General features: G+C 35.9%; 2 protein-coding genes across 2 annotated transcripts; one reads left to right on the plus strand and one right to left on the minus strand.

The window, feature by feature from the left end:
- The first annotated feature begins 174 nt into the window (after nt 1-174).
- Nucleotides 175-14,532, plus strand: LOC101244561 (alanine--tRNA ligase). Its single transcript, XM_004235222.5, has 23 exons — nt 175-598; nt 692-930; nt 1,071-1,211; nt 2,102-2,248; nt 2,319-2,471; nt 3,157-3,286; nt 3,806-3,902; nt 4,046-4,166; nt 5,121-5,180; nt 6,496-6,546; nt 6,615-6,710; nt 7,593-7,694; nt 8,505-8,627; nt 10,076-10,219; nt 10,333-10,404; nt 10,499-10,574; nt 10,669-10,811; nt 10,894-11,002; nt 11,091-11,278; nt 13,268-13,357; nt 13,438-13,620; nt 13,706-13,885; nt 14,168-14,532. The coding sequence occupies exons 1-23, from the start codon at nt 283-285 to the stop codon at nt 14,237-14,239; spliced, it is 3,033 nt and encodes a 1,010-aa protein (XP_004235270.1). The 5' UTR covers nt 175-282; the 3' UTR covers nt 14,240-14,532.
- A 524-nt stretch (nt 14,533-15,056) lies between these two features.
- On the minus strand, nt 15,057-19,937 carry LOC101261996 (uncharacterized). Its single transcript, XM_004235281.4, has 2 exons — nt 19,221-19,937; nt 15,057-15,973 (listed from the first exon to the last, which is right to left on the minus strand). Exons 1-2 carry the CDS (start codon nt 19,673-19,675, stop codon nt 15,328-15,330), a joined length of 1,101 nt encoding a protein of 366 aa, XP_004235329.1. The 5' UTR covers nt 19,676-19,937; the 3' UTR covers nt 15,057-15,327.
- Between the last annotated feature and the right edge of the window lie 1,992 nt (nt 19,938-21,929).

Below are 21,929 nucleotides of genomic sequence, written 5' to 3' on the forward strand. Positions count from 1 at the left end.
CATTTTCGAACTAAAAAGAAAAACCAATAGAGAGATTAATAAAGCCTTCCATTTATAAATAAAAGATTATATCCAATCACATAATAAAATTTTTAACTAGAAAAAGTTATCAATAATGTTTTTTTTTGAAAATAAATGTTGGAATTAATTGGCCAAAAATGGAAACATTAATGTTTGTTAATTTGTAACATTCATTTTTTATTTTTTTTATATTATAATTACATCTGTGTCAACACCACGTCTGAATATAAGCATTTTATCATTTTATATTTGAAGGAATGGATGAGGGTTTCAATTGACGGCTCGACTTGGCGTTGTATTGCCTTAGCTTTACCCTACTACTACAGAGCTGCCACACTTCCTTCTTCCGCCGCCTTGCTGCTTCCTCCGTCGCCGGCGGTGAGTGGACGGCTGTTTAATTTCACACGTACCTTTTCTGTTTCAAAGCCGATGGGTTCTCAGCCGGAAGTATTGGATTGGCCGGCCAATAAGGTCCGGCAGACTTTTATCAGCTTCTTCCAAGGGAAAGATCATAAAGAGGTTCAATCCAGTCCTGTAGTTCCTCATAATGACCCTACTCTTCTATTCGCTAATGCTGGTTCGTTTTTCCTTCACTATTGTACAGTACTTGGAATGTTGTTTTTGTTGTTTTTTTTGGGGTTGAATAGATAAAGTTTGTTTTTTCGTGCAGGGATGAATCAGTTTAAGCCTATTTTCTTGGGTATTGTTGACCCTAATAGTCCGTTGAGTAAACTTAAGCGTGCCTGCGATACACAGAAGTGTATTCGTGCTGGTGGCAAGCATAATGATCTTGATGATGTTGGTAAGGATACTTACCATCACACATTCTTTGAGATGCTTGGTAATTGGTCATTTGGGGATTATTTCAAGAAGGAGGCAATTGGATGGGCCTGGGAACTACTTACCCAGGCAAGTTTTAACCTCATTAATAGTTAGTAATGTTCTTGTTCAGAGTCAGTTGGGATCCTTGCATATATGCTGTTTGATCAAGAAATGGTAGGATGCTGACTTGTTCAAGTGTTTCCCCTTGTTTGATGGTTTTTGTCCAGGTATATAAACTGCCAAGTGAACGGATTTATGCCACTTATTTTGGAGGTGATGAAAAATCTGGCCTTCCAGCGGATAATGAAGCTAGAGACCTATGGCTTAAGTTCCTTCCTCCTAGCAGGGTGTTGCCTTTCGACTGCAAAGTATGTTATCGCACTGTATCTCCAATTTGTCATCTTGCTCAAATTCATCATTTTCTGTTTGGTGCTATGTTAATTCAAAACTGAATCTTCAATGAGGTAATTTTCTTAGTATACTTGATATTTTTGAAACCAGTGAATCTTATTAAATCTTTAGAAGCATGTGCAACTTTTAAGACCTCTCAATTTGGACAAATTTTTTGATGATGTAAGGTAAGGGCAGTGGTAAGTGTCATTTTCGCCTTATAAGAATGCAAGTGTCCTTTATGCTGATAAAAGAAGCAAAATTGTGGTACTTATCATTCACAAGTGGAGAAGAGCATCATATTCATCGAAGCATATGAACTTTTGAGGGCGATGATAAGTAACATTTTCCCTTGTAAACATTAAGTATCCTTTTTTCTGATAAGAAAATTAAGAAGTTGTGTTCATCATTTAGGTGGAGTAGGGCAAAGAAGGTGGGGAGGGGGGGCGTTACTCGTTGAGTTATGGAATTTGAAATAACAAATTGCCTCGTTAAAGAAAAGTAAAAAACAAAACAAAAAAAAAAAAGAAGCAACTCAAATTTATGAATTAGATGTTTTTAGAGGTTTTGAGTAATTGATGTACAATAACCATTGAGCTTTGGAATTTGAAAGAAAAAATTCCATCGTTAAAGAAAAGAAAAAAAAGAAGCAACTCAAATTTCTATAAGCTGTTTTTGTCATATGAATTAGATGTTTTTAAAGGTTTTGAGTAATTGATCTACAATAACCATTGTTCTTAAGGAACACTTCCAATCAATGAGAATTGTCTTCCAGTATGTTGACACGAGAACTTCCTTTCTTGTACAAATGATTTAATTTCTTTGAGCTAAGTTCAGATTTTTTCATTACACTTTGTGCTTTGAGTAGGACAACTTTTGGGAGATGGGTGATACTGGACCTTGCGGACCCTGCACCGAAATACACTTCGATAGAATTGGGAATCGTGATGCTGCATCATTTGTTAATAATGATGATCCCACTGTGATTGAGATATGGAACCTTGTCTTTATTCAGGTACTATTATCTCCCAAGTTTTTGTTTCTCATTGGGAAGCTTTGTTTTAACTCTTGTCTGTCTTTTGCAGTTTAATAGGGAAGCTGATGGTTCTTTGAAACCTCTTCCAGCTAAGCATGTTGATACTGGAATGGGTTTTGAAAGACTAACCTCTATCCTCCAGAACAAGATGAGCAATTATGATACTGATGTGTTCTTACCCATATTTGATGCTATACAAAAGGTAATATGAACATGTTATCTTTTTGAAATTCGATTTTATTGATTTGCAGTTCTCTTGAGCCACCTAGCATATACATTTCCTCATTGCTTTGGGTAAACTGTAAACGGACTATTTCTATGATGGCCTTTCATGAATTCACCCATTTATGTCATGACTGACGTTATTCTAATTCCTCTTTATTGAGTTTTATTTTCCATATTATTTCTCGCGCAAATAGGATTTTTAGTGATTCAGTGGCCCTGATGTAAATACTTATTCAAGTAATGCTTTAAAGAAAATTCTAAAGATTGTAAAATCTCTACATTTATTTTGAAAAATGTTGTGTAACCACTTTAACGTGGTTGATACATTATTTTCCATAGTATTTTACTTTTTATTTACAAAATTAGCTTAAACAGAAATTTTAGGATTATCGAGGCGAATTTTCTGTAAAATAATGGCTACTGGCAAGAGCACTCAACTTCTAGTTAAGAGGTTGGGATTCGATTCATGTAGGAAGCAAAGTGGGGAAGAGCCTCCGTTGACTTCTTGACTGGTGGTTTTGAAGTCCTGCGTTATACCAGATGAGAAAAAAAAACTCGTCCTGAACTGACTGGTCCTGAGCCTGAATTGTGTTACTGAAATTTTCGTTTTGCTATACTTATCTAACCTATTCTCCTAAATTGATATTTCAATCTTTTAATAGGCAACTGGAGCTCGTCCGTACTCTGGCAAAGTTGGAGCTGATGATGTGGACAATGTTGATATGGCCTATAGAGTTGTTGCTGACCACATTCGAACTCTCTCTTTTGCCATTGCTGATGGTTCTTGCCCAGGTAGATTCTTGTTAGTCTGGTCCATCAGCTAGTGCTTAGGGTTGTTCAAAATCGTTTCTCTCCTGTTTTGGTTGACTCCCTACATTAGTACTATGTTATGGTGTCAAAAGTTTTGATTACTTGTAAAAGTTTTTAGGTGTGATAACATTCATTATATGTATAATCTTATTGGTGTTTGTTTTGTTGTGGAGATTCAAATCTTGTATAATGAATGAGTTTGCAGTCACTTTTTGTTTCAAGATGGTTTGTATTTTACAGTTTGTGTCTGGTGAATTTGTTGTCTAATACTTTCTCCTATTTCCTTCACCTGCTGTTACTTGAAACCTACACGTTCTGTTATAATGATGTGCATCCATTTTAATTTGAAATTTGGGTTCTATGACTTTCCATGCTTGGTAGAGAAGTATGGATTCTAGTATTTTCAAGGAGCTTCTGACAGTTTACAACGTTTTAGGCCAAATAGCAGTGTCTGGTTTTGTTCTTTGGTAAGTCTAATGTTCACATTTTCTTGTTTTGCAGGGAATGAAGGCCGTGAATATGTCCTCAGACGCATTCTACGTCGAGCAGTGCGCTATGGTACAGAGGTTTTGAAAGCGCAACAAGGATTTTTCAGCAGGTATGCGGAAGTACTTCGAAATTTGCCAGTCTCATTATCTTTTGGGCCTACAAAAAAGGGTTTATTTGATATTTAGCAGTTCTGTGCTATATCCTCTCTAGAGATCAATGTATTATTTACACTCTGCTTTATGTTGAGAGTAGCCTTGTGAAGGTGGTGGTAGAAGTTATGGGTGATGTCTTCCCAGAGCTGAAGTTGCGTGAGACACATATAAGGGATATCATTGCTGATGAAGAAACTTGCTTTGGAAGGACATTGCTTCATGTAAGCTTCTTTGTAATATAAGAAAGGAATCAAGTCTAGAAACTCCAGATGTTTTGATAGTATAGAAAATAGCTTGCAAAAAGTCAAGTTCAATTGTTTGTTGCTTCTGTGTTTTTGGTGTACTCAATTATACTCCAATGACACTATCCCCCTCATTGATGTACTAGACTCAATTTAGGTTCAGATAGCTGGATCCGATGATCTTATTGTAAATATGCCTCAGTATTGCCTATGTTCTGGTTGTAGTAATATACAAAGTTACCTGTTTCAAAAAAAAAAAAAAAGAAATACTGTAATTTGTATTCTGCATATCAACTGTCCAAAACAGTCATTGAGCCTGTAGATGCTGTCTTCTTATATTGGTGATTCTTTGCTGTTGATTTTCTCTTTCCTGAGATAATGGAAGTATGCAGATATTATCCTGATAGCTATTTGAGGAAAATCATATGTAATACTAACTCCATGATAAACAATTTGCTAATAGGATTGAGTTGAAGGCGCTATTACCACTGATACTGTTGGAACACTTCTCTGCATATTGATAACTGTATAGGTGATGGCTTAATACTAAATGAAAGAAATATAATTAGCATTCAACTGAAATTTGTAACGATTTTGTGAGCTTCCCGGGGAATATCAATTCTGTAGAACTATTTTCTTTCTGTTACAATTTTGTTACACCTGTGTTCAGTGCTCTGTTGACACGAGTAATGGAATTGTTAAACTACCTGTCTTCTTCACATCTAAACCTTTTCTTGTCTATATGCTCAGCTTAATGATATGATTCTCTCTTACAACTGTATTTGACAAAATTGGGTGGTAAATGCTACTCATGACTTCTGATGGAGCGGTTCTTGCTCCTTGTTTGCTCCTGATTGGAGGAGAATGATTACTTATTTTGCTATTGTTTTGTCTTCTAATTTTTTTCTCTTTTTATCCAACTTCTTTCTTCAGGGAATCGAGAAATTTAAGAAGGCAGCTCAAGAGGTTCAAGGAAAGCAATTTAGTGGTCAGGCAAGCATACTGTCCATTTACAACTTGTGACGGAGAAATCAGCCAAATTCCTTCTAATTCAATATCTTATTTGTGCTCTTAATTTATACTTAATACTCAGATCATCTCAAATCCCAGTTAGTGTCCAGTGCCTCTAATTCAAATTGATTGGGTTGTGTTGTATTTAGTGAGGTACATGTAGAACCATAATGTCTCTTCTTTTTTTGTTTTTCTTGAATAGAATAGACAGAAGTTATACTGATGGGAATAACTGTGGGTCTGATGGTACTTTGCATGGAACATAAGTTATTTAAGAAGTCCCCTTTGTATAGAAAACCATTGATCTAGAAGGAAATGTGGACATTCAATTGAAACTTATGAGTAAAATTTCAGCTTGTTATACGACCTTAGCTGGTATTTCAGGTGCGGGATGTCGTACAGATTAGTTTGTATAGGTTACATGCAGTTTCTCAACCGTGTCTGTTATTATAACATAGAAGTAATGAAGCTTCACTTTTGTTATTTCCTCAAGACCTGGGAAAACAAACAGGACGTGAGTTGTGATCAAGAAGAATATTATGGCATCAGTTTGGATTGTATTGAAGACTTAAATTGGGTCAAACGGTCATCCATAAGGATTTGGCAGAATTATGGTGTTGAAATTTATCAACTGCACTTCCAATGAAATCGGGAATATTTTGTATATAGCACCTAAAACTTTTTAATCAATAAGATGCTAGTATTTGATTCCAGAAGTAAAGATGTTTATTTAGCTCATGGCTAGCTACTAATGCATAAGATAAACATTAAATGTTGTCATTCACTCATTCTATCAACATGATTCAATTTATAGGTTTTCTTCTCTTCTCTTGTATTCTGCTTTACATACCTTATGGTCTTCATAAAACAATATTTCTACTTTAAAGGTATTTATCTTCTTAATTTTTTCTTCACTAGTATTTGGCTGCATATTGCTCATTTTCTGTGTGCGCTTCACATTCACCTATTGAGCAGAGGCCTATGATATGACACCGTTGGCATCCGTATAAAGATTAAATTTCAATTTTCATAAAATAAATACTCTCCCAAAAAAACAGAAAAATGGGTAGTCTTAACTGCAGGCAAATAGATGGAATGTTGTTATTAGTCAGTTTTCAAGTGATTGATTTCAACTTATCAAATTTTGTCCAGTAACTGTGCAATTCTTTTTCTGCTTTAGATATTCATTATTGTACCTTTCATGCACTTCAAAATCCAACTTTCTTTTGTTAGCTCTGGACGACTTGGTATCTCATCTGTCTTTAATTCTTCTTCTTACTTCTCTTGTGATGTGCAGGAGGCATTTGTCTTGTGGGACACTTACGGATTTCCATTAGATTTGACCCAGGTAAATAGTGCTTTAACCGGTTAATTCATTTCTCAGTGATGAAAACAAATTAAACCTTTTTGTCTCAGTTAATGGCAGAGGAACGAGGCTTGGTTGTTGATGTTGATGGTTTTAATGTTGCTATGGATGCTGCCAGGGAAAGATCAAGAAATGCTCAGAGCAAGGTTCTCTTTGTTGCTTTTGTTTTTTCATCTCCTCCCCAACTAGGTTAATTTCCGCTTTGCTGTTTGAGCTGTTGGGAAGTGTTTCATCTAGGCACACGTAATTTTCTTGGGGCATTTTAAGCTTGAATAGTTATGAAATTCTGAATAGTGAGGGCTGAAGAAATTAATTGACGCCAGAGATTATTCTTATGTTTACCAAATTGGAGCCATGTCAAAATTGAGTATTTTCTCTGGAAAATAAATAGTTCCTTGGGAAATCAAGTTTAGTAGTACTAAAAAATATTAGTAAGTTTAGAGGCTTAAGCTTGCACCTAAAGGTTTGACCTAGTGATCAATGAAGTGCATGCAAACCTCGGAGATTAGGGTTTAAATGTCAGTAAATTTAAATACATTTGGTTATTTCTTCCCATGTGTCCAAGTCTTGCCGGTTATTTGGCTCTTATGATGATGGGAGGAAGCAGATGCCTGAATAGATATTTGAGATACACAAGCTAGAGCAGAACTCACTGTCATAAAAAAAGCTTAGAAGCTATGCAAATGGATGAATTTGACATGGACATGTTCCCAATAGAATGAAGCCTCATGGACCACTTAAGGGTTTAGGTGACATGCGATGTATAGTGTGGTAGATTGAGTTACCATGGAAATGGTACCTATTCTTTGTAACACTGGAAAGAAGTAGTGGAGATGTTGTTTTTTAAATGGCTGCGGGAGGTAAATGGGTTACAGCTGAGAAGCACCTTATGAAGTGAGGTGCTAAATTGTACTCATTTTTCCAGGTTGCATCAGTAGTTGTCATCAGTCAAGTACTATATTATTAAATTTACCTTTACAAGTTAATGATATTTGCTTACACCTCATTATGTTTTGAACTTATACCAGAATGCCAGTGGTGCTATTGCCATGGATGCTGACGCTACTGCAGCATTGCACAAGAAAGGGGTCGCTGCAACAAATGATACTTTCAAGTTCACTTGGTCTCAGGTTGCTGATTCGTTTTCCTTAGAAAACTAGCGGCTTCTTGTATTTGTTGCTTGCTTCAATGATTATATGTTGTCGTTTGTATTTCATCTGCGTTGAATGACAATTTCTCAAGCCAAGGACAAAACCTTCTTTCCCTTCCCCATCCTCTTCTTTCCCTAAGTTAACAAACTAATCACTCTTACCCTTTCATTAACCATGTTTTCATCCTTGCTCAATTGTTCATTAATATTTTTTCTCTCTGCTGGATTTCCTGCCAATTTATCTTTCTGACCTGTAGTCTGATATGTTTTCCTTAACTTCTTTGTTTTATTTTCTCCCAACCTAAATGGCTGTCTCAGCTGCTGTAAAATTATACTATCATTATTTAATGTGTATAGTATGGAGTGAATGTTTTCCCATTTTTCATGTTTGGCTTGTCAAAATATTTTGGAAAACATTTTTTCTAGGAAACCAAGTTCCTTAAAAAGGAAGAAAATGACTTCCCTGGTGGAAGTTGGGATAACAAGTTTCATAGTGGCCTTCCAAGCTATTTTCTCTCCCCACTCCCCAATGGCCCCCAACTCCTCCTTGACCATCCGAACCCCCGCCACCCCCAAACTCTCATCCCCACAATGTTTTCCTAGATTATATATAATGCTCCTGGAAAATATCTTTTTTAGTTGCATATAAACACTAGAAAGTAAGTAAAAATTCATTTATTTTCCAAGAAAACATTTTTCTAGTACCAAACCCTTGGTGCTCACATTATTTTTGTTGAGATGGTAACAAAGTGCTCACATCAGAGTTTTAATTCTGAATTTCTGAATTCAGGATCATGAGAGTGAGATAAAAGCTATCTACACTGGAACTGAGTTCTTGGAAAGTGCAGCAGCTGGGAATGAAGTTGGTATTATTCTTGAGAGCACCAGTTTCTATGCTGAACAAGGTGGTCAGGTAAAAACTGACTAACTAATAAAAAGCCTAGGACCTGAAGTGATCTTAGAAACTAATCGCGTTCCTTTTCTTTGATATCTGGGTTAGAAAAATGTTACATAATGATATGTGTACTCTACTTAAATTTGTTGCTGGAAGGACACTAAAATAGCAATATTGTTATTATCAATAATCTGTATGAGGACTAGAGGAGGGTGTAGCCCAAGTTTTTGTAATGTTGTGGTTAAAGGGCCTATGGTATTTAATTTCTGTATCCACCCAACCCACCAACACACCCACATAGATTAACCTCAACAAGAATGTTTTATAGAGGGGTGAGCTCTACAGTGCAACTTCAGCATAGTAAAGAGTAGAGACTAATTAATGCCTACATATGTAGGGATTAATGAGTCTACTCTTTGCTATACTGAAGTTGCACTGTAGAGATATTTGGATGCAAAGCTCCAATGATGAACATTTGCTAATTGTTCACTTAAAGGGAAGTGTTTCTTGGAAATATATAGGGAAGTAATCAAACAAAAGTGATTCTCTCGAATGCCCCCAGGGTTTAGTCTAATGGTAAAATAGCAACACATGATGTGTTGGTTAGGTGCAAGCAGGTGTTGTAGCCCTGCCGAGGACCATTGTATTTATGCAGAGAGAGGTAGAGGAATATGCCGGCCCAGTATCCACCAAGTTTTGAACTGTGCACCACCGACACTTGGGGATTTCTCGGTTATCTGAAGGAAGATGGAAAAATGACTCATTCTCGTTTTGATTTGCCACTTTGGAGGGTTTCACTTTTGAAGCCCAGGAACCAGATAGAATCTAATGGGGTAGCTCAAAGGAAAGAAAGTTCACAGTCAAAGAAGGTTTTAAGTTTGTGTTCTCAGAATGGTGTGCTTGAGGACAAGCCATGAAACTATGTCTGGAGAGCCAATGTGCCTCTCAGAGTGTCCTGCTTCACCTGGATAGCCCTGAAACATAATTGATATCTCCTATTATTTTTTCTTTTCTTGTCAATCAAATGTAGTATGCGAAGTTATGGATAGCTGTGACAATGTGAGGATTTCACATTCTTCAGAAACTTGAGGAATCACGTTCTTGTTTCCCCCAAGAGTGTAACCTTATTGGTAGTTTTGTTCCTTGCTGCATTAAAGACGGGCGATTTTTAAATAGTTTATTTCTGTTGTGTTCTTTCTTGTTGAAAGCCTCTATGCATCGTCTCAATGACAATTAAACATATAGGATAGTAAAATACTTCCATTTGTCAAGTTTTTTGCTTCTTTCCACTAGAGTGCTGTAATTTAAGAAATGTGAAGCTCTTATGGAACGTGAACTTATCAACAAGATAAGTTCTAGATTGTGAAGAGGAAACTGTGGTTAGATGTAGATCTTTTTTTCTCCTTATGCCACATTGTACTCTACTTTCCTGATTCTGATAAAGCTATTTGACTATTTGGATACAGATATACGACACTGGTTCACTGGAAAGCCCCAGTGGCTCTTTTCAAGTTTGTAATGTTCAAATTTATGGAGGATTCATTCTTCATATTGGATCATTCAGTGGACAGGCACACAAGTTCTCTGTTGGTGATAAAGTAATTTGTAAGGTGAGACTTTTTTCTGCTTGGCCTTCCACAACCGTATGATGCAAGCTTTCAGATTTGTTTTACCTCTTTTTACTTACATTATTCGTTTTGATCCTTTGATGGGGATTGAGTAGGTTGACTATAACAGGCGTACATTGATTGCTCCCAATCATACATGCACTCACATGTTAAATTTCGCCTTAAAGGTACTTCCTCTGGCAGAAAATAAAGAGATTCAGGTTCCAGCATCTCCTTACTTTCTAGAGCTGATTATATGATAATGTTGTTGATCTAATGCAGGAAGTACTAGGCGACCATATTGACCAGAAAGGTTCCATTGTTCTTCCTGAAAAATTGAGATTTGACTTCTCTCACGGTAAGCCTTTTTTTGTATGACTGTTTCTGTTGTCGTGAGTGTGCCGATGTGTGCTTCTTTCTGAAGAATGATAACGTTCTAATGACCTGAACAGGGAAGCCAGTAAAGACGGAAGAGCTAAGAAAAATTGAATCCATTGTCAATGAGCAAATTAAGTCCGAATTGGATGTATTCTCAAAGGAGGCAAAGCTGTCTGATGCTAAGAGTATAAAAAGTCTTCGAGCTGTCTTTGGTGAGGTAAGGCCTTCACAATTTCGCCCCTCTTTTTTGTCTATTCAGACATTTAAACGTTCTTACTTTTTCCCTGTTGGAGTTATAGGTGTATCCAGATCCTGTGCGGATTGTGTCAATTGGTCAGAAAGTGGAGGATCTTCTTGCTAATCCAGAAAATGAAGAATGGTCATCCTACTCTGCTGAGCTCTGTGGTGGTATTTTTCTTTTATCCTCTAAATACTATTTATGGGAGTACATTATGAATTATGGTCTGTTCCAGTTGACTAATTTATGGATACTTAGGAACACACATTTCTAATACAAGAGAAGCTAAGGCATTTGCTCTGATGTCTGAGGAGGGAATTGCCAAGGGAATCCGAAGGGTTACTGCTGTCACAACTTATCGTGCTTTTGAGGCCACTGATTTGGCATCCTCACTCGAACAGAAAGTAAATGAAGCATCCCAGACTGATGAAAGCTTGCTGGAAGAGGTTAGTGCTTGTGTAGCCCACTATTCTTGACTCTGTAAAATCTGAGTACTATTTGGTTTCTTTCCTTGGTAAAAGCAGGTGTTAGAATCATATAACTTACCCTGAAAATTGTGCATAAAGTAAAACAACCTGTAGAGTAATCATTGAGAATTAGAGTTGTTGAAGTGGAATTTTTTGGTCTTGATGATTTGAAGTGAAATTGATTGGTAATAGTGGCTAGCACTAACTACTAATTCTTACAAAAAGTAGTCACTCATTGCCTAACTATAGCTTACAGAGCCAACCTTCTACAAGTCTTAACATCAAACTCCTACATGCGTCAGTGCCAAGCCAACTCAATTGGTTCTGATGCTTATGCCATGGAAGTATCATCATCATTCCTTAAGATTGTGCATTTTATTGAAGTTCCATAATTCACTTTGTACAGTGTTTCTTGCCCTTAGTTAATATTCTGTGAGGGTGTATTCTTGACTTTTTTTGTTTCTGGTGGAGAGGGAATAAAATATTGGACTGCGTCCCATCTTTTTTTTGTTTAATACTGCTCTCAGGGAAATGTGCTCCTAGTAACCATCTATTTTTTATTCTGTTACTTATTTCTTAAATTTGATCCCCTGCACTGTATTTTCCTGCTTCGGCTGTCATGAAACTGGACCGTTTATTGTTCTCCCTATTTGATGATTTGTTCATTCCAGTGTTGTGGACGGCGAGAGGCGACAAGGGCCTGCCTCGCCACGCGGCGAGGCGAGCGGCGAGGCGCTTGCCTTTTTGAATAAAGGCGCCAATTAATACCAAAAATTAAAAATATTTAATTGCATATTTTATCCAAAATCTTAATAGCAATAACACATATTAGCAAATATTCAATTCAAAAACCAATAGTAGATACTAAAATGTCCCTCTTTTTGCTAGCATCCGCCATTGATTATTAAATTCAATTAATTCGCTGTTTAGAAATATTGGAATAAATAATTAGGAAAAGACAGATTTTTTTTAATTAACTGCCTATAATTTAAAAAAAAATGTTTACACAAAGCAGTAAGCAACTAAGCACTGCTTAGTGCTTACAGTTTTACTGCCTTACACCAAAAAAACACTTGACTGAAAAAAAAATGAAGAAGAAAAAAAAATTGTTGAAGAAGAGAGAAAACGATACCTGAAAACAGAGAGTCGTGAGGGTCGGAGGGAACTCGTGAGCCGGCGAGGGAGAAGAACAGAATCGACAGCGAGGGACAACTTGAGAGAAGGAGAAGCTGACAGCGATGGAGAGCGAAGGAGAAGAGACAACGATGGAGAGCGAGGGAGAAGAGACAGCGATGGAGGAGAAGAGAAGAGAGTCAATCGAGAGAGAGAGAGTCGCGATGGAGTTTCAGAAATTTCAAAAGTAAAAAAAAAACCCTAATTTTGACTAATATTTTTAATATTAAGTCAAATATTTTTAATTAAAAAGGCGGCGCCTTTTCTGTCGCCATCACAGCGCCACACCTCGCCATACCTCGCCTTTTTACCATCGCCTCGCCTCGGCAGAGAATGGCGAGGACCCCTCGCCTCGCCTCGCCTCACCTCTCGCCAAAGGCGAGGAGGCGCTCGCCTTTTGTAACACTGGTTCATTCAGCATTTATGCTACATAGTTATGTATCTTCTTTAATTAACCACTCATATCTAACAAAAAGAGATATAGTTATAGAACTGCATGTCTTCTTTGTTTCATTGAACACTGAAGAAAAGAACTTAATGTGACAGAGCTGTTGGTAAGATTTACTTTATCCCAGTCATATATTTCTTATAATTTCTCCCCTGCGTGGTATCTTCCTTGTTAGGATGTTTTGGAGCTGGATAGTTTCTGGCTAATTTGTCCCAGCCTAGCATCTTTTTGTTCTTTAATCTTTGTCAATTAAGTTGATCCAAGGCTCTTTTAATCTAGGCTGATCCTTTTTTACTGCTACTATTGTTCCTTGTCTGATGATTCATACATCAACTTCTTAATTTCAGAAAGTAACTTCTTTGAATGCTACTGTGGAGAGGGCACAAATTCCCACTGTTGTGAAAACTGATCTCAAGGCCAAGCTCTCGGTCCTCCAGGTATGTTTTGTTTCTGTTGTGTCCGAAGTTGAATGAAATTGCGTAGGAAAGAAAAAATAATATGCTGATGATTTCTTCAGGATCGAGTTATAAAGGCCAAAAAGAAGATAGCTGCTGAGAATATACAAAAAGCCGTCAAAGCTGCCTCAGAAATGGCTGAAGCTGCAGCTTCTGGTGGAAAAGCATACTGCATCTTGCAGATTGGCGTGGGTTTGGACACTGCTGCAGTCCGTGAAGCAGTTGTCAAAGTCATGGAGCAGAAGGTTGTTTGATCACTTGTGCTTGAATTCTCCTCTCAAAACTTTAATTTGTATATAAAAAATCATGACTGTTTCATTGTCTGAACAGGGTATGGCAGTTCTGGTATTTAGCAAAGATGAAGCTGCAAAAAAAGTTTTGGTCTGTGCTGGGGTACCTGAGAAAGGTGACAAGTGCAAGCAGTTGAATGTTAAAGATTGGTTGAATGCAGCTTTGAAGCCCTTGGGAGGTAAGGGTGGAGGAGGAAAAGGTGGTCTCGCCCAAGGCCAGGTTTGTACTCAATTTTGATGTGAACTCATGCTCTGCTTGTTTCTATAGTTTGGAATATGACTTGGGCTGAATTTCTTGCTCAAAATAGTTGCATATTAACTGTACTTGTGATGGTTGCGTTGCATACATTTCAAGTTTTTGAATGGCAAGAAATAAAAGCACATGATGTGCATTATGGAATTGTCAAACTTGACATTCATCTTTTACCTTAATGGCTTCCATTGCTTATACATTGCTTGTGTTACTATTCTATTCATGATGATTAAATTTCGTTCCTTCCAGGCAACTGATATATCAAAGGTTGACGAGGCAATGGATGTTGCAGCATCGTTTGCAGCTTTGAAATTAAATTGATGACTAAGGCCAGTATATCGTTGCAGTGTTCAATGGCTGAGGCTGGTGCAACTATTGTAAGCAAAAAAATTGGTTGATCAAGATTTTCAATAGGTCGTGGAGGCTCTCAGAGCTAACTTCCATCATATACAACTGTGGGGTCATTTATGTTGCTTTCTGTGAGCCAAACTTTATACATGCAGAAAGTAAAGGATAATTATAGAAGACTTGTATTGAAGTTACCTACTTATTGCATACTGCATAATTTTTATACACGAGAATGATGAAAGTACAAAGATTTTCCTGTTGTGATAGTGCATTTGTTATTTTTTTTGTTTTCTGATTACAACTAGATTAGAGTCGTACGTAGTTATTCTCCATCCAACTTGATTACACAATCAAAGATACGTCATGATAACTCACTTCCCAATAAAATGTAGAGAGGATCTGCAGATGGCTACTAAGCTTGTGTCTTGAATAGTAGTAGTAACCTGTGTTTTCAGTGACATGACTCACTGGCTCAACAGCAAAACACCAATTCTGGTAATTAATTATACCTGCAAAAAGAGCTTTGGTCTGTGCAGGTGTACGGATAAAAAAGGCTCAATTTTCATAAAGAAAGAGACACACTAACAACCCACTCCAAAAAAGAGGTGTTTCATTCACTTAGATTCTTAAAAAAGAAACACCATGCAGATCAAATCGTTCTTTGCACCACAGATGTCAAACTGGCTAATTACGTTTTAACAAAGTAATGACTGTGAAGGAAAGGGGAGAAGCATGGGGGTTCTTCATCAAATGTGCCAAACCTTAACAGTAGATTGGAGGCAGTGAGGCATTCACCAAAAATGCAGCTTTGGCATATCTGAATATCAGGAATTATATCATTTTTCCTGTAGATTCCAGAAAAGATGGACATTACTCATTTCCAGTGTACGCATAATAAAACTATATCTTCAGTCATCCTAATCTTAATAGGTGAGCTTCTACCAACTTTCAAGTGTAGAATCAGTTACAGAATGCACCAAAGTATTATGGTGGTTTAAACTTTGACACAAATATTCACTTTTTCACATGGAAATGCCAAACACCGATAGGTCTAGTATGATTCATCTTGTGTTCAGATCCAGCTCCCCACCTCCACGCCACTCACTCTGAGTACCTACATCTCCATTATCAGTTTCTTCATCATTCAAAAAGTCCTCCGATGGTTCCTTTTCATCTTTATGTCCATTGTTACCCCAACCGTTGATCATTTCATCAGGGCTAACTTCCTGTCCGTGCTCACCGACATCATTACCCATTTGAATATTGCTCCCCCTAGGCCCAAGTGCACTAGCTCGTATTGGCGCTCGGTTCATCATCTCAGCACGAGCTTGTGATTCAGCACGGGCTTGTTCTGCATGAACAAGAGCTGCCATTTGCAAATTAGGATCATGAGTCTCTCGACCCATCTTTTGCCTGGCCTCCATCTCTGTCTTCAATTCAAGCAGGCTTTTCCTCTCTTCTTGCAACAGTGACTGCTCTAACATCAGTTTCTCCTCGGTACGGAATTCTCCAACATCTCTCTTGCGGGAAATTATATTAAACGCAAGCACTTGTTTCTCAAATGTTGCAGTAAACTCTGAAACTTTCACAGCAATGTTGTGATCCCACTGCTGTGAACGAGAGAGCATTTGGCCACTAGTGTCTGAATCGAGGATCTTATCATCCTCCTCTGCTTCATAGTCTGCCACCACATGGTAAGGCAGAAGCCTAAAAAAAATGACACGAGGAAAAAGTCTGAAGTCAATACCATCGGCGAGATGCCATCTATAACTTTTTTGATAGGTAATCCACGTACTAATCCCAGCAAAACAAATAGAAAACACGGCTAGGATCTTACCCAGTTGGTATAAAGAATAAACATCAACAGATTATACATTTATACTACGATAAGCAACATGGGATCTAGTCGGTCAGGACTCAGGAGTAGCTTTTGGCAACCAATAAAGCTGACTACAGAGAGAGATTCTCATGGCCCTGCCTACTTCTATGAACTGGAGCAAAGAAAATGGAACTATATGCAGATGTTCTTTATATAAGTCACAAAACCATTTGTCATGAAACAAAAGTTTGGACTTTGGAGTTCCTTTTTCATGATACCACTCCTCAGAAGTGTACATCTCAGCTAAAAAGACTAGACTTTCTAGTTGTGTGTTGTTACTTCATTTTTAGTGTAAAGAAATCTAAAGGCCACACTTTTGTTGTTGCAATTTATAAATATGACTCCTGCACAAAGGTTGTGCTGATGATCATATACTTTTACCTTTCTCAAAAATTTAACTAGACTTTATAACAAAAAAAGAGGAGTTGCTGTTCTTTGATTCAATAATCATTGTTGTGTCATTGCAGAGTTAACCATTGGGAGATAAAGCAGTGAATGGCAAGCATTAGACAAACCATTCTATCGTGAACTTAGATTGAAAAGGAAAAGACAACCCCGAAAAACTAAAAATTCAAATTATCAAAAAAAATTAAGACATCTTTCTGTCAAATCTTTATTTCTATGACCGCGAAATCCCCCGCTTGAACTAACCTTAGGATCAACTGCAGCATTCCAAACTCGGGGGTAATAGCCACCAACACACTTCTCCCCTTAAATACTAGGCTTAGTTCGCATAGCACAGGACTCATATTTGTGACCTAAGTCATAAGTCCCTCGACCTTTGTCAAAGCCCTCGAGCCCATCTTTTTATCAAATAAAAGAGTCCTTCAAAAAGTTCTCTATAACATCTCCCCTAAAAGGAGGAGATAGTGAACAGAGGATAGAATAACAAAAAGAAGAGTAAGAGTCTTTTTTGCAATTACATCATGTATGAAGAGAATGGCAGCTGAGGATGTTCAAAGTTAAACAAACATTCTCAAGCAATTTAATTTACATGCTTCAAAGAAGTGACAAAAACTCGTGTATTTCCACGGCTTGTCTAGAAGCAAGAAATAATTAAGACCTATTTATATATTCAACTGGACAACTCATGAAAACAGAAAAAGAGCACTACATGGAAGTATGTTAAATACATCCTCAAAGGAAACCCACACCCGCTACCCTTTGGGGGCGCACAGGGTAAAACCCTCCCACTATGCAAAAGCTCGCATACTACATAGGAGAGGTAACCAGCACTAGGCAAGCCCAAGTGCGACGAGCTCGACCCTGAAGGCATACCCCTTGCTTTTGCTTGCAAGGGGTTTCGAACTTGAGACCTCCAGCATGGAAGTCCCAAGCCCAAACTACTGGGCCACCCTGAAGGGTTAAGTACATCCTCCTATGCCTATCAAAGCTTCAAACTACTTTACATAGGTGCAAAGATGTATACTATACGGTCATCAAAGGGAGTTCAGTGATTCTCCTGCTACATAGTGAATATTTAGGAGTATTTAAAGTGTTCAGCATGTACTTCTCAATAACTCTAGCTGATGATTTTTTTCTATATTTTATACAAAAGAGAACCCCTAGCACAAAGATTATGCTAAGTGAAACATAGTCACAGGAACCCCCCAAAAATAAAAAACCTATTCCTGGACAGGTTACAGTGACCCAATAATGTCAATTGCAGAATCTACATCTTCTGCAAAGGGCCTGTTTACACTAAAACTGCAACAAAAAAATACAACTCCATTTTTCAAAAAACACTTGACCTTGTTAAAAAATACCAGAAATGAACACAGCCAACAGGCAGGTTTGTCAAGTGCCATCCACTTGATGAGGTGACATAGATGGTGTTTGGATTGGCTTAAAATTTTGTCAAACCTACTTTTAAGTTAGATTTTGACTTCTTGAAGTGTTTGGCAAATATAAAAATATCTTGAAATAAGTTAGGAAGTGTTTGGCAAGATTAAAAATAGCTCAAAATAAGTTTAAAATGACTTAAACTAAGTTAAAGAACAAAAGTAGGCCTCCCCTACTACTTAGTTCTTGACTTAAAATCATTAAGTTTGATTTCTTATTTTTGACTTAAAAGCTACTCTTTTAAGTCAATCCAAACGAGCTCATGTCTAACTATAATGAATCCTCTGAATATTAATATAGGGTTTGATATATCCAATAACTAATCTGGGAGTGAGTCGAGATAATTTTTTGGACCACGTGCTCCAACTTCTCACATTATTATCTCTTTTTTGGGGGGTTGATAAATAGATCAAAATATATGTCTTTTTCAACTTGTGACTAATGAAAATACCAGGCCACTTCAAAGGGCCATGGAAGCTACTCTTCTTGGATCTTCATACTAAACAGTACAAACCACTTGTTTAGCATAGTAAGCATACTAATAGTAACAGACACGACATATAAATTATATCTGCTAAAATATAACAAGATATAACCATAAGCGGATATATGGATACTACAACTTCTTTACAATGTAACAGCAATATATTCCTAAACAAAAGCATACCTGCTCCGCAATTGGATATTTGCTCATATAAGAACAAGGACTCTAGCACAGATGGAAGCATGCACTGTTGTTTTAGAACCTATCCCTAATTGCATATTGAAGTTCAAATGGTACGAGTAAATGTGAATGGAATATGAAAATAGCTACTCACATCTTTGCCTTGTCCTACCCCTATAATATTTTTTTTCTCAACATTTATAAGCATGAGATGAATTTGGATGCCTTCAACCTCCCATAGATCAGCTAAAAACAGAAGTTGTACAAATAGACGTTTTGGATAACATGAAACCAGAAAAAAATACAACAACAACATACCCAGTGTATCCCACTTAGAACATAAAATCATGGACGTCCAAAAATGCAGTAAAACCATGTTTTTTCTCTACCAAAAAAATTGTTTTTCACTCCAAATTACTCCCAAAAAATAAAAAACAACTTCAATTTGCATTTGCGCAAAACATAAATATATCATTTTTCACTTTGAAAAAAAAAATTACTTTTTTTCATCTACTCAAAAGTCATTTCTAATCTACAAAAGTTAATAGTAAGAGGCCAGAAGACCGCACCTTTCGCAGGCATCTTCAAGAGAAGAGAAAGGACGCTTAAAATCAGGATGGCAAACTCGCCAAGCGTCGTGGTAAGCCATCTGGAGCTCCACCCGGTTCGATTCCGGGGCAACCCGTGTCAACTTCTGCTGCTGCTGCTGCTGTTGTTGTTGTTGGGAAGTACCCGGGTTTTGTAGATTGGGGATCTGGCTTGACGGATTATTGCTAGAGCTAGGGTTAGGGTTAGGGTTTGAATTCGGGTTCTGTGATTGAAGAGGGGTAAGGGGGCGATGAAGGAGCTGTTGAGGACGGAGATGAACATCAATGTTCGAAGGGAATCGAGCCATCGCATCCTGCTGCTGCTGCTGCTTCTGACGCTGGAACTGCTGCAATAGGAGTAGCTGCTGCTGCTGCTGTTGTTGTTGTTGCATCATTAGCTGCTGCTGCTGTTGAGCCAACGTCTTGGCTTCATCCATCTTTGATATTATCAGTCGGATCAAACCCTAATCTTCTTACAAATACCTGAATTCTTCATCAATGGAGGAGGATTCAATTATAGTTATTGCTAAAAAAAATAAAAATGTAACGGTTCGCTGGCTAACACTAGTATTATATAGTATTAATATAGAAAAAAAAATAATTCGGAGTCCAAGGTTCAATATTTGAAATGATTTCAGAGATTTTGTTGATTTTGTTATTCGTCTACAAAAAATTCAAAGTATTTATATACTTTAAAAATAAATAAGATTCAAATAGTATTTCGAAACATTTTTTTTTACTATATTTTGAAAACAATTTAATTTAATAGTATAGATATGTAATTTTTCAATTCTAATGAATAGAGGATGAATACTCAATTTAACAAAATAAGCATGAAAAATATTATCGATAAAATTATCTTCATTTCAAAAAGTATTTTTCAAATGTTAAATTACAAAAAAGAACAAATATCAATGATATATACTATTATAAATATTAAACTTATTTTATAACAAGAAATGATTTTATAATATTTTAATCAAAGTTGTATTTTGTTTAGTAAATATAGAATTAAAAAATTTAATCATAGAACGCATTAAAAACATCATCATTAAATATGCTAAAAACGTTAAGCAATGAGTATAAACTAAAATTTAATTATAGATTTTATCATCCCATGGTATCGTTAGTTAAAATGGAAGAAGTATATAAAACGTCACGGTTGACGTGTGCTTTCCATGAATTATTATGATTTGTGTCACATGAATTATTTAAAAAGTACAATAAAAATAAAGTTATAAGAAATAATTGATCACAAAATTATAAATTAAAACAAGCAAAATAATATAAATTGGCTCGTACTTTTTTGAATTTTTTGTATACTAGTTAACTAGAGTATATAAAACACAAAATAAAATAACAAAATAATTCCAGGTTTTCAAAAAGAATTCGTTCTAAAATATATATTTTTTTCATTGATAATTATAAAAAAAGAAGGAACTTTCATATTAATAAGATACTTAATACTAGTAATATTTTTTGTTGAATGATTAGCGAGATGATAGTAAAAATAGCTCTAAGAAGAAGATTATTTATAACGCTATCCTCTAAATTATGTATCATGTTTCTTATTTAGAAAAATTATTGTTGAAAAAATTAGTAAGGTTTTTAGTCTTCAATTGTAACGAAAATCACAAGAGGAGGTATCAAAATACAATCTCAAGAGTGAAGCTTAATATATAGTTGTCACAAAAAGGTGTTGTTCAAATTATTGTGTGCTGCCCAAAATGCATACATATACACCTACATGTATATACTCGATATAAACACTTTCAATTTATATGTAATTATAATTAATCAAATTACGTAAATATCTCCATACAGTGCTTTAAATTACTATCACAATTTATGCTTAGTGAGGTCGCAAATATTACAAAATTTCAAATTCTTATAAGAGTAAAACATACAATAGTAATAAAGAAATGGTGCATCGACATGCGAAAGTTGGTCTACTATTTTAGAGGTATTATAACTCTCTCCCCTTAAAAATATTTACCTTACACTAGTTCCGAAACAAGTGCCGATGTGAGTGAAAAAAAAGTATGTAATGACTTAAAAGAATTTTTTTCATGTAGAGGTTTACCTTAGTTGGACTAATGCTAATAGAACTCGGTAATGTCATTGGTTACCATTTGTTAAAATTTAGTTAATTTTCTTTTCACTTTTTCCATTCTTATATATCACAAATAGATATTTAACGATGAATTAGATTACGAGATAATGAGAAGAAGATAGTGATAACACTATTTTTTTTTAAAAAAAAAAGACAATCATATTGAAACAATAATAAAAAGGAATTGATTATATCCTTTTTAAAATTAGTTACAGACCTTGTGAAATGCTAAAATTTTAGTTTTTACAAATCTAAAGTGATTATAAGTCTCACAAATGCATTTAAAACTAATCAAAAAAAACTTTCAAACAACACTATACAAATATTATCATATTTTACACTATATAAAGACAATTTTATAAACAAACACTTAATTTTTATTTTATTACATAAATTATTTCTATAATAAAAAATTAATTATTTTTGCCTGGATATTATAAATCGTTAATAATTATAAACCAAAGAATCAAATGGTCATAGACCAAGCTAGTATAGAGTTTGTGAATTAGACTGAAATCAATAGCTATAATTTCAATATTATATATTTTTTTTGAAAAATCAACTTTAAAAAATATCTA

This window comes from Solanum lycopersicum, chromosome 3 (assembly GCF_036512215.1).
Source record: "Solanum lycopersicum chromosome 3, SLM_r2.1".
In the NCBI taxonomy this organism is placed as follows: domain Eukaryota; kingdom Viridiplantae; phylum Streptophyta; class Magnoliopsida; order Solanales; family Solanaceae; genus Solanum; species Solanum lycopersicum.

Bases quoted from the DNA above. Each gene is read 5' to 3' on its own strand.
- LOC101244561 (XM_004235222.5), top strand. From the start codon at position 283: ATGAGGGTTTCAATTGACGGCTCGACTTGGCGTTGTATTGCCTTAGCT. The intron at 599-691 runs GTTCGTTTTTCC...TTTTTCGTGCAG, and splicing joins TCTTCTATTCGCTAATGCTG to GGATGAATCAGTTTAAGCCT. The intron at 10,812-10,893 runs GTAAGGCCTTCA...TTGGAGTTATAG, and splicing joins TTCGAGCTGTCTTTGGTGAG to GTGTATCCAGATCCTGTGCG.
- LOC101261996 (XM_004235281.4), bottom strand. From the start codon at position 19,675: ATGGATGAAGCCAAGACGTTGGCTCAACAGCAGCAGCAGCTAATGATG. The intron at 15,974-19,220 runs GTGCGGTCTTCT...CATTTTTTTTAG, and splicing joins CTTGAAGATGCCTGCGAAAG to GCTTCTGCCTTACCATGTGG.